At 34.6% G+C, this 17,151-nt stretch overlaps 2 protein-coding genes across 3 annotated transcripts; both read left to right on the forward strand.

Moving 5' to 3' along the window:
* Positions 1-81: 81 nt before the first annotated feature.
* On the forward strand, positions 82-8,167 carry LOC128219163 (uncharacterized). The gene is made up of 3 exons (XM_052926983.1): positions 82-352; positions 5,540-5,693; positions 6,119-8,167. Exons 1-3 carry the CDS (start codon positions 293-295, stop codon positions 7,981-7,983), a joined length of 2,079 nt encoding a protein of 692 aa, XP_052782943.1. The 5' UTR covers positions 82-292; the 3' UTR covers positions 7,984-8,167.
* Positions 8,168-12,889: 4,722 nt separating this feature from the next.
* On the forward strand, positions 12,890-16,636 carry LOC128218042 (uncharacterized). 2 transcript variants are annotated; one of them, XM_052925561.1, is made up of 3 exons: positions 12,890-13,176; positions 13,739-13,892; positions 14,602-16,636. In XM_052925561.1, the coding sequence occupies exons 1-3, from the start codon at positions 13,117-13,119 to the stop codon at positions 16,242-16,244; spliced, it is 1,857 nt and encodes a 618-aa protein (XP_052781521.1). In that variant the 5' UTR covers positions 12,890-13,116; the 3' UTR covers positions 16,245-16,636. The 2 variants fall into 2 exon arrangements, with proteins under 2 accessions (XP_052781521.1, XP_052781529.1); XM_052925569.1 differs by having other exon boundaries at positions 13,128-13,176; positions 13,739-13,825.
* The last annotated feature ends 515 nt before the right edge of the window (positions 16,637-17,151 follow it).

The raw sequence follows: 17,151 nt of genomic DNA on the forward strand, positions 1-17,151 counted from the left end.
CCTGAATCGAGACGTGTTGACATTTGTTGCCGTGCACTTTAGCAAATAAGTCACGTGGGTTCTCCACCGTGATATATCTTCGTGTTTTGTTCATAATCAAAACATCGGATAATGTACATATACTTAGGTTCATATGATATGTACATACATACCATTAGACTTTTAACCTTTCATAATAAAAACAAAATATTTTAACTCAGTGTGACCTAGAAACTAAGTGTTTACCTAAACAGAGCTAGATCAAGTATACGCTATATATGAAAAGAACTGTTATGCTCTGACACTAGCTAAAATGGCGACAAATGGAGTTTTATACTGTGAGGCCGACTCGACAACAAGTGTTTCTGAAGAGGTAAGCTAACTTTATGAAAGTTAAAGATTTAATAAGTGTAAATATATAATGTAACAATTACGAGTTAATAAACCCTCAATAAACTTTGATTGGACACATTTTGTGGGTCTGTCTTAATCTACCTGAAGGGTTCCGACCTTAAGTTAATAATAACCTGAAATATGACACGGTTGATAACGAAGACGGTATACGAGAGAAGTATACATGTACAATTGACAATTTATGACGCGTATACCTACAACGGTCTAATATGTAGACATTAAGTCATAATTAAATATATATGTGGGAAAACACTTATAAAACCAAGTATTATACACTCTTTTTCATTTCTAAGTATAACGCACATAGGAAACTATCGTTACTCATGTTGGCAAAACTCGTCGCCGAATCCCCTTGCATGCCTGGCTGTACTCTAACAAACGGTAGATCCAATAAATTCTCAAATACAGGAAAACGAATTAAATGTAGTAGTTGATGAAATCAGTTACACATGTATAAATAGCTCTAAAAGTGTTTACAAAAAAGTAAAGTCATTTTGACCTCAATAATAATAATATGGCTAAAAGAAACCCCGAAATCGGTCTTTAAATAATAAATAAGCGTAAACGAAAGGCTAGTCGGCCCTAGCTAAAGAACTTCAGCGAACACGTTATATATTACCTTTTTGGATGTGTTCTGTGTTGTAAACATCAAAAAATAAATATCAACATTAATGTTATGGAAGCCAGAACTAAGTTGGCCCTATAAAATCACGATGAATACGTTAATACACAAGCACAAAGAAGCGCTCATAAACCCAAATCTTACTAGATTAAATAAAAACAACTCGCAGTACTCTACTCTCCTTATCAGATATGTATGCTCATTTCAAAATATTGAATAATACTAGAAACCAAGATATCTTAGTTACACCCCGCCCCCTCCTCTGCAGACTTCTTTCTTCTTTTTTATAGAGAAAACTCAAGTTCAGAATAAACTATCAGGCAAATTTATACATATGATAAACAGTATGTATAGCTGTATTAAATCCTGTATATCTGGTGAAAATAATATACTATCACTATTCTTTGGGAGAAAAAGGGGGTACGGCAAGGGAAAAATTGTCACCGGTAAATGTGATTTGTTAGGCGTTGTGTGACTTGTTAGGCGTTGTGTGATTTGTTAGGCGTTGTGTGACTTGTTAGGCGTTGTGTGATTTGTTAGGCGTTGTGTGTTTTGTTAGGCGTTGTGTGATTTGTTAGGCGTTGTGTGACTTAGGCGTTGTGTGTTTTGTTAGGCGTTGTGTGACTTGTTAGGCGTTGTGTGATTTATTAGGCGTTGTGTGACTTGTTAGGCGTTGTGTGACTTGTTAGGCGTTGTGTGATTTGTTAGGCGTTGTGTGATTTGTTAGGCGTTGTGTGTTTTGTTAGGCGTTGTGTGATTTGTTAGGCGTTGTGTGATTTGTTAGGCGTTGTGTGTTTTGTTAGGCGTTGTGTGTTTTGTTAGGCGTTGTGTGACTTGTTAGGCGTTGTGTGATTTGTTAGGCGTTGTGTGACTTGTTAGGCGTTGTGTGACTTGTTAGGCGTTGTGTGATTTGTTAGGCGTTGTGTGATTTGTTAGGCGTTGTGTGTTTTGTTAGGCGTTGTGTGTTTTGTTAGGCGTTGTGTGATTTGTTAGGCGTTGTGTGATTTGTTAGGCGTTGTGTGTTTTGTTAGGCGTTGTGTGTTTTGTTAGGCGTTGTGTGTTTTGTTAGGCGTTGTGTGATTTGTTAGGCGTTGTGTGTTTTGTTAGTCGTTGTGTGTTTTGTTAGGCGTTGTGTGACTTGTTAGGCGTTGTGTGATTTGTTAGGCGTTGTGTGATTTGTTAGGCGTTGTGTGTTTTGTTAGGCGTTGTGTGACTTGTTAGGCGTTGTGTGATTTGTTAGGCGTTGTGTGATTTGTAAGGCGTTGTGTGACTTGTTAGGCGTTGTGTGATTTGTTAGGCGTTGTGTGATTTGTTAGGCGTTGTGTGACTTGTTAGGCGTTGTGTGACTTGTTAGGCGTTGTGCGATTTGTTAGGCGTTGTGTGATTTGTTAGGCGTTGTGTGTTTTGTTAGGCGTTGTGTGATTTGTTAGGCGTTGTGTGATTTGTTAGGCGTTGTGTGTTTTGTTAGGCGTTGTGTGTTTTGTTAGGCGTTGTGTGATTTGTTAGGCGTTGTGTGATTTGTTAGGCGTTGTGTGTTTTGTTAGGCGTTGTGTGTTTTGTTAGGCGTTGTGTGTTTTGTTAGGCGTTGTGTGATTTGTTAGGCGTTGTGTGATTTGTTAGGCGTTGTGTGTTTTGTTAGGCGTTGTGTGTTTTGTTAGGCGTTGTGTGACTTGTTAGGCGTTGTGTGATTTGTTAGGCGTTGTGTGTTTTGTTAGGCGTTGTGTGTTTTGTTAGGCGTTGTGTGATTTGTTAGGCGTTGTGTGATTTGTAAGGCGTTGTGTGTTTTGTTAGGCGTTGTGTGTCTTGTTAGGCGTTGTGTGTCTTGTTAGGCGTTGTGTGATTTGTTAGGCGTTGTGTGACTTGTTATGTGACTAAATGTTCGCAATTTTTCTAAATGAATAAATCTGAATCATTTATGAGTCGAATAAGTGTACACAAGGACCACAACTTGTTTAACAGCTTTATGAAGTGAAATTTAAACACTTTTGTAAAAACAATACTACTGCGGCAAATTTTCGATAAAACAAAGGTAGTTGTTTGGGGTACTAAAATGTCAACTCGCTATACATTGAATAAAGAAGAAAATAGACACGGTAACAAAATAGTTCTTATATATTTAGGTATGTTCTTTTCAAACTCTGGAAGTTTTCTAACGCGATAAACACCTAGATGATCAGACCAAAAAGTTAATGCACTTAAACGTATTTACTATCCGGATTGACCGACACTCTTACGATAACAATTGTGTGAACAATCAATCTTGCCAATACTAACATATTCGGCTGACGTATTGGGCTATGACAATGAAAGTGAAACTGGTCGATACTCATTAATAATAATAATGATAATAATAATAATACTAATAATAATAATAATAATAATAATAATAATAATAATAATAATAATAATAATAATAGTAATAATAATAATAATAATAATAATAATAATAATAATAATAATAACAATAATAATAAAATGTCAAATGGTAAAATTTTAGACATTCATTCTTCGAGCTAACCAAACTAAATGATCACATGTATCTGCGATAGATCTGTGCAATGTAATAATGCCAGATATTTTAAATTGACAGATCACATTCCATCAGTTTTTAATATTACGGGTTTTACAATTGTACTGTTACTTTTGTAAGAACAATCCACAAATACAAACCCTAATTTATACAAATATGTTAAAGAAGCCCTAATTGGCCAGTTCAAACAAGATTAGAGCTCCGTAATGAATAAGTTGAATAACTCTTATAAAGGCAAGAACAACTAATTGTTGATGGAAACTCTAGAATAAGGAAGTACTTTTATTTCTCCCACCTCAGATAAGTAGATCCATTAATTTAACCATGCTAGAAATTTTTATCTTGCCCACGGGCGAAGATAAAATGCCCGTATGGAACTTCTTTTAATGGTCAGCACATTGTAATTACCTCCCTTGTTGAAGACTGTCGTCTTTAGCGCATCATGGAAACCTTGTCTGGTGTCAATATTTGAATCAATGCTTCACCCTTCTTAGAACTATTTAAAGACCGATCAGACCATATGCCTACTCTGAATCACTGCGCGAATATCCATGACAACCACGAACTATTGCATATCCGTATGCAATTATTTTTACTAAGCACAAAAGAGTTCCGGCAAAAAAATACATTTTTACTTAATTTTGTTTAACTGAGGTGGGAGAAAAGGCATCTACGTGACTCCCAAATTGATATTCAATGGGGGATTTTCTCAAATGTATTTTGAGCTGTCAAACAGCTTTTATGTGTTGTATTTTTCAAAAGAAATAGAATATTTATGCTTATTTTCATTTTAATGTTCAAGTAAATTATTTGAATGATCATTTAGACATATCCAGGATATATCTATGATAGCTTTGTTTAATGGAACTTTGGATTGAAAATTATAAGCTTTAAAAAACAACTTATTTACTTGAACTTAGTCTTGTGTCTTGAAATACATGTAATTTAGTTAAATTGTTATCTACCATAAACCTCGTTTCCGCAAAACACCCTACGCTCGGGTCGGAATGGACCTATCTTACACTCTCGGCCATGAAAGATACTTATACTCTCACCCAACTTGAGACTCGATTTAAGTAAATTTTGTATTGCTAACCACGCATTTCCAAAAGGAATAGGAAGGAATAATAACTTTGACGACGCAGAAAGATACTTCCATATTTGTACATATTTGTAGATCAGATCTTGGTTATGCATACCCCTACTTCTTGTCTGCCCATCCGTTTCAAATGTTAGAAAGAAAATACCTTCCAATCTATAATGGCATTAGGCCAAATATACCTAATACAAAGAACTGTTAACTAAAACAAATGTCAAACTAATGACAAAATTAGCTTTATGTCTTTTGTAAAAGTAAAGTTAGTATATTGAGTTCCATACGCCGCTGTTTATTAATTGATATGTTTCGTACAATGCATATTGTTTATAATCCATAAATTCATTGTATTGTTCTTTTATTTTGTTAAACTATTTAAAATAACTCTCTCTTTTCCGTTGCTTAGATACCCATTCCATGCATACATATAAATAAAAAAGTACACAACCAGTTTAATTTCTGCAACTCCTGACATGTTACTGATTACTATAATTATATTACTATACCAGTTTACTTAGTAGTAGTATTGTTAAGCTATTGTTGGCACTGTTGTTCATTCGCATATGTACGCATCTTGTCATGTATGAATTACCTGAGTGAAAAAAATGGTTGCATTGTATTGTCACATGATTGTATTGTATTGTATTTGTACTGTATTGTATTGTATTGTATTGTATTGTATTGTTTGTTTGATTTCAAAATGTTTGTTTCAAATATTGAGTTAATTTTTCATTCATACTCTCATTGTTATATTTGTTTTCATGCTATAAAAACATATTTAAATACATCATAATGGACGCACGTGTAACTAAATATAGCTTTTTAATGGACGTAAACAGGCATAAGTAAATATGTATGTACGGTATACATTATATGTGAATTGTGTTGTTTTTTTCAGCCACAAATGATGGCAAGAATATGTGAAATAGAGACACAACTGAAAATACTTTCAGCTGGACAGGCACAAATTTTAGAACAACTGCAGGTACTTGTCTCGGAGAAGAAAAATACACAGAAATTGCCTATCAAGAAAAAAGCTGCTGTTTCTAAGAGTAAGTATATTAATGTTATGCGTATCCAATTGAAGTACACTTTAACCCGAAACATGCGACTTGGTCGTTGCTTGTTTAAAAACAATCCTTTTGATTTACACTTGCATTGGGCATAGTAACAATTTGTTTGCTCTGAATAGATATATATCAGCCAATTGTTAACAAAGAAAAGAAAATTTACAGTATATTCATTATCTGCGAAATAGAAATGATAAAATATGATATTCTGAAAGGAAGCAAAGCGAGGTTGTTTGCGTGTGTGTGTATTTTCCATAAAGACAAAAACGCTCGGAAGACGCGGTTCAGTTTCAATAATACTTTGAAAACTACAGGGACAATCCAAGTTGTAGACTAGTTAAATTAACCTGGTTGTAAGGCCTCAAACGATAATGAAATAGAGACAAAACCATTAATTTCTATTTCAGATCGAAGACCAACAATTCACGACATGTCCATGCTGCAAAGTTTGCCTGAAGCTTTACAGGAACATATCATTAATTTTACCAATGATCTGGTGTTTAAGGATGCTCTTAGAGACAGAGTTATTGAAAAGGATTGTTTATCCGAGGAAGACTGCGAACTGATTGACTCTAAACCCACAACTAGAGACCAGACAAGACTCTTGATAAAGAAATTAAAAGACAGAGGACCCATCGTTATCAGAAACTTTCTCGATATTTTGCAAGAGGATATAGCGTATAAACATTTAGCTGAAATGGTCAATGAATCTTTTCTCCACATTTCAAAGCAATATCGTGATACCCAGTGTGTTGTTTGTGTTCTGAGGACACATGTGGACGTAAAAGATGTGGGTGACTTTCTCTGGAAAAACAGAGTTATACCAGACAGGGTATGGGACAGTATAGTTGATTTAGACAGTACGTTTTGCAATCGAACAATGCTTTGGAATGAAATATTCTCTTGTATTAATGCCTGTAAGAACGTTGATGAAGTAAAAGACATTCTTATCGAATCGATAGAAAAATATCCAGATGTAGTTGAGATAATCAAGCGAATTCCGAGCAGACAACACATGTCATGTTGTTGTTTGCGGCGCAGATCACTGAGGCAAAAACGATCTTATTTGTACGGTAGCACCAGCGATATAAGTACCACATCAGAAATACCAAGAGGAAACCTTCCGAGTGGAAATCTGTTTACAGACTACGATTCTGCACCTTCATCGATGGACCCACTTAAAGATTCATTCACATCGCAACATTCGTTTTCTAAAGAACATCTTGATCATTACGACAGTATAGGAAGCTCGAAAGACAACGATGACGTACAAAACACAACAGCTTCGCCTCGAAATCGCCATCAGTCAGAAAAGTTTGTTCCACAGGAAAATTTTGTAAATGAAGAAAGCGATAGATGTCAGAGTTTGTCGGGTTATTATGGTGAGGGGCTTCCGGAAAATGCTCCTGAAAACACTCTAAACCAAATGTTTGACAGAAGTATGAGTAAAATGAGCAATTCCACTTTACAAGCTCCAAAATCAGGATCCGGAAATGAGTCATCTATTGGAGAACACACAGAATGTAAAGTTTCTTTGACATCTGACGTACGTTCGTCAACATCGGATAAAGCAACTAGTCCCGAAGTAGATATTCCCAGTCATAACTTCAATGTTAGACAAGAAGAAAATCCAAACAACACCCTAGATAATCAAGATCACGAAACGGACAATCATTCTCATTCTAATTACCGTAAACGAACTGACAACAGTAATTCGAAAACATCCCAATCACCAAAGGAACGCATGAAAGGCAAGTGCAATTCTGAAAACGATGATGAAGTTTTTGTGGATGTTGATGCAGACAGCGATGCACATCCTGACATGACTCGGAAAGAAAGACGAAAAATAAAAAATAAACGGCAGAAAATCAAAACGCGACAAAATACACCGTTTTCGGGTGGCCTATTTGTAACACGATCGGTGAGTTATCAGGAAAAGGTTGACCCTAAAATAGGCGTGAAACCTCTGTGTGTGAAGAAAAGTAAGAAAAGTGCAAAAAGAGAACTGCGGAGACAAAGGTCTCGCCAAGAATGCGCAACATCAGATGAACTGTGCGATAATTCAGATGAAAGTCGAGGCCTTAAACATCCGTATAATCCCATGGTGGGAAAGGTTCCGCGACCAAAACTAACCCCTAGTTGGGATTATCATCAAACCCGCAGATTCTTTCAGCTTTGTCAGCTGAATGCCATGACTTCCAATCAAAACGCATTTTCCGACACAGACAATATGACTTTATCCGATAGTGAATTAACAGAATATACTGTTTAAGATATTAAAAACCTTCAGATTTGTCAATTTAAATAACTGAATAAGTGACTTCATCTTTGTATATTGTCCTGCTCTGAATGAAAATATTGTTTGTTCGTAAACGCCTTGTACATAAATGCATATATTATACAAAGCCCTAATTGTCGAGTGGTTTAAACGGTTTTTTAATAAAAAGTAAAGCGTTTATAGCTCGTACTCCTAAAATAACAATTTAACTTGAAGACATAACGTCAACTTGATTCAATCACAACCGTGTACAGCCATATGATTCATGATTTACGGTACCAAACAAGGTCACATGGTCACACAAGAAGTACAGCACAAACTAAACTTGATGCGAATATATATTAACCATGTTTTAGTTTGTGCTCCAACGAAATAAGAACCTTACAACACAGAACAGAAACAATATATTCATTCTTTGAATAACATTTGTACTTCAGAAAGATTGAATAACAAAGATACTTAAGGTACCTTCTCAATCGTAACTACTCGGCCATCTCCGGCAAGCTGGGAAGAGAATATTTCTTTGCATATAAGCCGATTATATTCCGAATATTATGAATAGTCGGTAGGGAATCAAATAAAAGATATTCTTGGACCGTCAACTTGGTCAAAACAAAGTTAGTTGTTTGAAAATGAATCGACAGGGAGTTTTGAAATAACTAATCGTATTAGATACGTTCATATGTGCGATGACATTCATGAACCATTTATTCTTATAATTATAACAATTATCATGGGTGAAATTGTTTTTGAGCAAATGGGATCACAGTATTTTTCTACTATAAAATCCGATGTTCATCAACGTTATACGTGTAATACATTGGTTGAATCGTCAATCGTCAATATAGTGTCTGATTATTTTGTGTGACGAAAGCGTCACATTTCAATATCAGTGGGTATTTTCAACAATTTAGTTCTGTTTACATTAGATAGCACAGTATTTCAAAATGGTTTTGCTTGTGAAATTGATAACTAATATTAAGACTGAATCACCAACATAAAAACACACACATAATCTTTGCATGCAGATGATAAGATCAACAAGAGCTGTCACAGAGACAGCGCGCTCGACTATTCCGCCGCTTTTCGGTATATGGATTGAAAAGTTTTGGCGAAACATGCATGGATCGCTGTTAGATTAGATTTCAATGCAATACATGATGTGCTGAGATATTTATATAGATTGAATTAGGAAATATTTGAGGTGGTACGCAAACTTTAACGTAAATTCTAAGTCGAAAAAGGGGCATAATTTTGTCAAAATGCTTGATAAAGTTACCTCCTCCTGTGTATAGGTTGGGGGCACGATGGTGAACAAGCGTGCAAAGTTTCAAAGCCAGATGTCGAGGGACTTTGAAAATATTTGAGGTAGTACGCAAACTTTAACGTAAATTCTAAGTAGAAAAAGAGGCATTATTTTGTCAAAATGCTTGATATAGTTATCTTCTCCTCTGTACAGGTTGGAGGCATAATGGTAAATAAGTGTGCAAAGTTTCAAAGCCATATGTTAATGGACTTTGAAAATATTTGAGGTGGTACGCAAACTTTAACATTAGTGGTTACGCCGACGCCGACGCTCGGGTGACTAGGATAGCTCTCCTTATTCTTCGAATAGTCGAGTTAAAACTATGTTGGACTGATTACTTATCACTAAACAATCAAACTGGTTTTGCTAGTCTTTTTACCTATTGGAGTACACTTCCACTGTTTTTAATTGATGTTCAACAATTTTCGTGTCGGAAGCAAAACGCCATCTATGTATATGACCTCTTACTTCAGCTTTATAAACAAAGTAGAAAGCAATTAACATTTCAAGTACTAGGCATGATAAAATGAAAATATATACCTACAAGCCATAATTGTTCAGTTTTTGACGCGCACATAATTCAGCGGGAGAGGCCAAAACATGTTCGTAAAACAAGTATACAAGATCGATTTAACCCATCAAATAAGTTATCATATATATTGAGTTTGTTTATAAAGAATACACGTTCGACTAGCTGCGCTAGGCTTAAATGTTCATTTTCACTAAAGACCTTACTTAAAATGCTACTTAAAGTTACTTATAGCTTACACTTTGTGCAATACTATTAGATATGATTGGATATTGGCAACATTTGTGAAACACACTTCTAGGCCCAATATCGCAAAATAACTCCAATTGTCTCCCAATCTCAATCCCAATTTGTTTGGTATTAAATATCATAGTATGATTACAATATCGAATGTTTTAACTGTTTTTAAAGGCATATTTTCTCATTAAATAAATATATTGTTAATAATTCGACAAATACATATTCTAGAGTAAACAGTTTGTCTCTCCTGTTTCTTTATGGGGGTTTTCTGCGTCGGACTATGTTTTACCAAAGTACATTGCTTTGTGACTCGTTAAGCCAGGCCCACATTTTTTTAAACTTCTTAAGCTTAACAGGCTTAAGTCGCTTATTTCAATAAGCCAAATGCATACTGAAAATGGATTTTGATAAATGACAATTAGTTTTCCTGATAATCATACAGATTATTCCTACATAATTTCTAAAAATTCTTGAAGAAGTTAATATAACATATAGAACAAAAAAAATGAGATTAGCTTAATCCTGTTATAAGGGACTTAAGAAGTTTCACGAAATTGGGGCCAGCTAGGTCATTTAATAATAAGTAATTCTCTTTATTTGGCTCCGAACACAATTTGGTATCTAGCTATTTCGTCTTTAATTGGTTCAATTTGTGCCTCGTCCTTTATCAGGAGTTTTAAATCCGTTACAAATTGTTTGGAACTTTCTTCTGAGTTTTGTTTTGATACATCTGCTGTATGTGGTATTTGGCGTATATTTTCAGTAGGATTCATATATGTCATAATGCGTTTTGTATCAAATTCCGTTCATGATTGGATAAAGTCACAATTGAATACAAGAAAAAAGTTGATGCATAGCATCAAGTCGGCGCAATGAAAATAGAAGAAAAACGTGCATGCAGATAACCAAAAATAGTTATTATATCAATGATAATATTTGTTTTTATGTTGGGTGTACATATGCTCAAAGGACATTATGGTTAATAATATTGTTACAATAGTTTAAGCCCGTTATTTTAGATATTCTGGTTTTTCCCCAAGCTATTCCTCCGGTTAAAACTAAATTATAACAAAAATATACATACGTGTCTTCGGAAGAAATAGAGTCAATGGTCTAATACATAGATTTCAATAGCATGAAATTCACCTTTTATTGGTACCGGCATGTTATGTGAATTCCTAGCTTTATATTTTGCAATAGTTTTTGTAACATATTTCACTCATATGAGTATATAGAACGGGGATAAAAAATACTATACATCAAGAGGGAATTATCTTGAGTTCATTCTTTCGAATGACATTTTCAAAACAAACAATTAAACTCAAGGTTAATTTTTCAAAACCCGGCATTTTTGTCGTGACCAAGGAAGATTACTGCGTAGGAGGTGTACAAACATAAACGATATTGTAATAGTACCGTGTAACCTTCAGCTATTGATTTCAATCGGAACACTTCGGCCTGTATCTATCTCGGAGATGGCCGAGTTGTTATGATTGAGTTGGTATTTAAAATCAAAATTTTCAAAATGATAAGCAGGGCTATTATAATTTAAGGTTTCATTATCAATTAAAGTGTAAAGTTTTAAAAAACATACTAAACTTCATATTTGTTCATGCAACGTGGAAACTATTGAAAGCATTGTTCTGCAATTTATGAACTAGTCCCTAAGTTGGAATATTTCTAAAGTAATATCAAATATAGTCGGCGCCCTTCTGGTAAATGCCCACTCCAAAAGATCAAGTTATTACACTTAATTAATTTCTTCCACTTGGACATTGAGTGGACCAATTAACACACATTGGCACAATGAATGGCTACCTCTCCTGCATCCAACGCACCGAAATTCGTTCGTGTGTGCTGGCCCTTGATTTGTATATTATCCATTTTTTGAACATATCAAACAACATCAAATTGTAAAATCTAATAAATTAATTAATTATATACATACATGTATGACAACACTAGGTTTATCCCCACCCTTGCATAATGTTGTAGTCTTTAGGATGGTAGCGATATAGTTATAATAACACCAACTTTTGTGACATGGCTAGCAGCAATTTATCATTTAATGTGGTCTATGACTAAAGGGAAGTAATGCAATGCAACTGTCTAACTTTTGTAGGCCTGTGTATTGTTGCTTGGTTAGTAGATTATACAACATGCAGGTCAAGCAAATCAGTACCCTGATAAGACGCCCTAGCTGATAAGACGCGCTGATAAGACGCCCTAAATGTACCTGACTGCCAATTCTCAATATATTTAAATCAAACATAGGGCCCTATATCGCATAAAATGTACCGGCGTGTCAGTCACCATCTATCATAATACAATATGCCACTCAAGCAAAGCAAATCGATCAAAGACTCAATAAATGTTCATGACTGCCAGGTCTCAACTTATCATAATACATTGTACCAGACTGTAAGGTATCAAATTATTATATAAGAAATTAAGAAGAAAGCAAACGTACGTTCCGAAAAGTTTTTTTTAGGTAAATGGATGCCTAAGCAATAAGCAGATTGTTGTGCTTCTGCAATAAAATGATTCTCAGAAAAACTTTGAAAAGAGACAAATAATTATTGACAATTTATGTTTCGTAATTAAAAAAAAAAAATCAAAAATCTTCTTATGAAAATTTGCTTTATAACGTATGTTTAGGATAACAATAGTGTATGCTTAATTTCAAAAACCGTAAATATTCAAAGCGGTGATCAAATATCAATTTTTATTTCCCTTAGTCTAAGCCATGAAGCCATGTGATTTAATGTGAAGACAAGCGGGAAATGTGTTTGCATTGGATACGTATCTGAGCGTTACTAGTTTGTACTTAATGATAGCATAACATGTCTGTTTTAACTTGTGTTCATGATAGGGAAAAACAATAAAAAATACTTTATACTTAGTTACGTAATATAAACAATTTGATTTTTTACCGTGTACAATGAAAGGATATTTTAAATGCGTCTGACCTAGAAAAATATTAACTAAGTTAAAACCAAAACTGAGCTGCAGGAAGTTACACTTCGGGCTATAAAGTGCACAAAATAACAAAATGGCGACAAAAGGAGTTTCATTTTGTGAGGCCGACTCGACAACAAGTGTTTTTGAAGAGGTAAGCTAACTTAACGATTCAACATGTGAATATATAACAACTGTGTGTTAATAATTACTTTAAGATTCTGATTTTACACATTAATGTGCGTCTGTCTTCAACTGAAGAGGTAAAAATAACTTGATTCGATTAATATTGATTACGAATACGAATTCAGTATACATTGTGTATCTGAAATATATTCCTACAGTATGATATGCAGATATTCGGCCATAATTTATATGTAGAAATCACTTCGAAAATTAATAATAATTTTATATACATGTACTTTTCTGTCCTGGTTGGAGTATAATGAAAAAGGGACGTAACTGATGTTGGTAAAAAAAATCGTTGCCTAAACCCCTTGCATGTTTGATTTTCTAATGTTTTTCTCAAACAATGTGTTAAACATTGCATTGATAATCTCATTGTTATATTTGTTTTGATGCAATTAAGTATAATTATACTAAATTAAAATAAAGGCACATGCAACTTTATGTAGATTAAATGACGTAAAGAAGCATGAGTTGAGATATATGAAGATAAACATAACATTTCAATTGCGTTTTTCTTTTCTTTTCAGACCGACTTGAAAGAAAGAATGAGTGAAATGGAGGCACTATTGAATAGACTTGTAACCGGCCAAGGAGAAATCTTAAAACAGATGCAGGTACTTGCTCCACCGAAGAAAAAAACACAAAAGCAGCCTTTCAAGAAGAAACCTGATTTTTCAAAGAGTACGTGTACTAAGGCATTGCGTTTCCGCATTAAACAAATCCAGTTACATTCGGAACACCTCGGCCATTTTTATCGAAAACAACCTCGGATGTATTTAAGTCCGCTGCAAGTAAATCGCGTAGTAAATTTATTTAGCAGTTACACTTTATGACTTTACTCTTGGGATTCATAATTATGTTTGCAATAATACATTTCACTGGCAATCAATTTAAACTTAGATCAATTAATACAACTCTAAAACACTACAATTAATTAATGATATAATTCGATAATTTCCTAACTACTTCAACTGATATATTGGCATACATCCGAGGTTGTTTTCGATAAAAATGGCCAGGGGTTCCGAATGATCCAGTTAAACTTAATATCAAGCTGAACATGACTTTAAAATTAACTTATTTCTTTCAAACTAGCATTTTATTTACCCTTTTTATAGGTGTTTTTGATATTGTAGTAGCTAGTTTGCTCTCAATGTATATAAATATTAATTAAGAAAATAAAATATAAAGGATTATCATTATCTACGAATTGAAAATGATAAAATAATGGTTTAAACAGAGCAAATCAACCGATTTTGTGAGTGTGTGTGCGTTTGTGTGTTTGTGTGCGTGCGTGCGTGCGTGCGTGCGTGCGTGTGTGTTTGTGTTTCATAAAGATTAAACATTCAGACAACGCGATCCAATTTCAAAACCTTGTGTTTATTTTCAGGTAGAAGACCAACAATAAACGATATGTCCATGCTGCAGAATTTGCCTGAAGCTTTACAGGAACATATCGTTCATTTTACCGATGATCTTGTGTTTAAGGATGTTCTTAGAGACAAAATTATTGAAAAAGATTGTTTATCCGAGGAAGACTGCGAACAGATTGACTCTAAACTCACAACGCGAGACCAAACACGACTCCTGATTAAGAAACTAAAAGATAGAGGACCCATCGTTATTGGAAATTTTCTTGCTATTTTGCAAGAGGATGTGGCATATAAACATTTAGCTGAAATGGTCAATGAATCTATAATCCACATTTCAGAGCAATATCGTGATACCCAGTGTGTTGTTTGTGTTCTGAGGACACATGTGGATGTAAAAGATGTGGGTGACTTACTCTGGAAGAACAGAGTTATACCAGACAGGGTATGGGACAGTATAGTTGATTTAGACAGCACTTATTGTAATCGAATAATGATTTGGGACGAAATATTCTTATGCATGAATGCCTGTAAAAACGTTGATGAAGTGAAAGACATTCTGATTGAATCTATAGAAAAAAAGTATCCAGATGTAACTGAGTTTATCAAGCAAATCCCGAGCAAACAGACCATGTCTTGTTGTTGTTTGCGGCGCAGATCACTGAGGCAAAAACGGTCTAATTCGTACGGTAGCACCAGCGATATAAGCACCACATCAGAAATACCAAGAGGAAACCTTCCGAGTGGAAATCTGTTTTCCGACTCTGACTCCGCCTTTTCACCTTCGTCGATGGACCATCCAACGAATTTATTCTTATTGCAACATTCGTTTTCTACTAGTCTTCTTGATCGTTACGACAGTATAGGAAGCGCGAAAGGCAACGAGGACGTACAAAACACAACAGCTTTGTCTCGAAATCGCCATCCATCAGAGAAGTTTGATCCACAGGAAAGTTGTGTCAATGAAGAAAGCGATAGATGTCAGAGTTTTGTGAGTCATTATGGTGAAGGGCTTCCGAAACATGTCCCTGAAAATATGCTAAACCAAAGGTTTAACAGAAGTATGAGTAAAACGAGCAATGCCACTTTACAGGCTCCAAGCTCAGTATCCGGAAATGAGTCTTCTATTGGAGAACACAGAGTTTCTTTGACATCTGATGTACGTTCGTCAACATCGGATAAAGCAAACAGTCCCGAAGTAGGTAGTCCTAGTCATTACTTCAACGTAAGAAAAGAAGAACATCCAAAACTCAACCTAGATAATCAAGATCACGAAACGGACGATCGTTCTTATTCAAATAACTGTATACAAACTGACAACAGTTATTGCAAAAGATCTCAATCTCCAAAGGAACGCCTAAAATGCAAGTGCAATTCTGAAAACGATGATGACGTTTTTGTGAATGTTGATGAAGACAGCGATGCTCACCATGACATGCCTCGGAAAGTAAGACGACGAATCAAAATTAAACGGCTAAAAATCAAAACTCCTCAAAATACACCGTTTTCGTGTGGCCAATTTGTAACACGATCGATGTGTAATGAGGAAAAGGTTGACCCTAAAATAGGCTTGAAACCACTCGGTGTAAATAAAAGTAAGAAAGGCGTGAAAAGAGAACTGCGAAGACAAAGGTCTCGTCAAGAATGTTCAAGATCAGATTAACTGTGTGATAATTCAGAGAAAAGTCGAGGTCTTAAACATCAGTACAATCAATGGTGGATACGGTTCCGAGACAAAAAATTGACCCCCAACTGGGACTTTCAGAGCTGAACATTCTATAAGTTATGTCAACTGAAAGCAATGACTTTAAATCAAAACGCAACTTCAGATACGGACAATTTGACTTTAACCGATAGTGAAATAACAGATTATTCTTTGTCAAATATGGAAAAGAACTTCTTTCCGATTTGTCAATTTTAAATAATTGAATAAGTAACTTCATTTCTGGTTTTTGAATGAAAATACTATATTGCATCTTCGTTTTATTAAGTTATCAATTTAATTTTGAACATGACTCCATATTATAATTATGTTATTGATGTGAGAAAGTTATACACTAGCTTGGTTCCAAATAAATTTTGTACAGTTATACTATTCGTGTTTAACAGAACCTTACAAGGTCACATGGTCACAAATAAGGTATAACACAAAATTGATGCGAATACAATTTACCTTTGTTGTAATATGTGCTTACTAAATAGCACAGGAGCAATATATTCTTTAATTGAATGTAATTTGTATTTCCAAATGATTGAGTAACAAAGATACTTGAGGTACAGTCTTTATCGTAACTACTCAGCCATCTCCGGCAAGCTCAGAAGAGTGTATGTCTTTGGATAATAGCCAAGGGTGTTCCGATTGGTGCTCTCTTTGAATACTCAGTAGGGAATCAAAATAAAGACTTTGTCTTAGATAATCATGGTCAAAACGTGATAAGTTGTGCGAAAAATAATTTACGAGTCAATTTTATATTAAATATTGGTATTTTTTTTTTTAATTGCGTCTTTATTTGTTGGTATGACAAACATCGGTATGGATGAATGAATAATAATAATAATAATAATAATAA

The sequence above is a fragment of the Mya arenaria genome, chromosome 2 (genome assembly GCF_026914265.1).
Source record: "Mya arenaria isolate MELC-2E11 chromosome 2, ASM2691426v1".
Lineage (NCBI taxonomy): Eukaryota > Metazoa > Mollusca > Bivalvia > Myida > Myidae > Mya > Mya arenaria.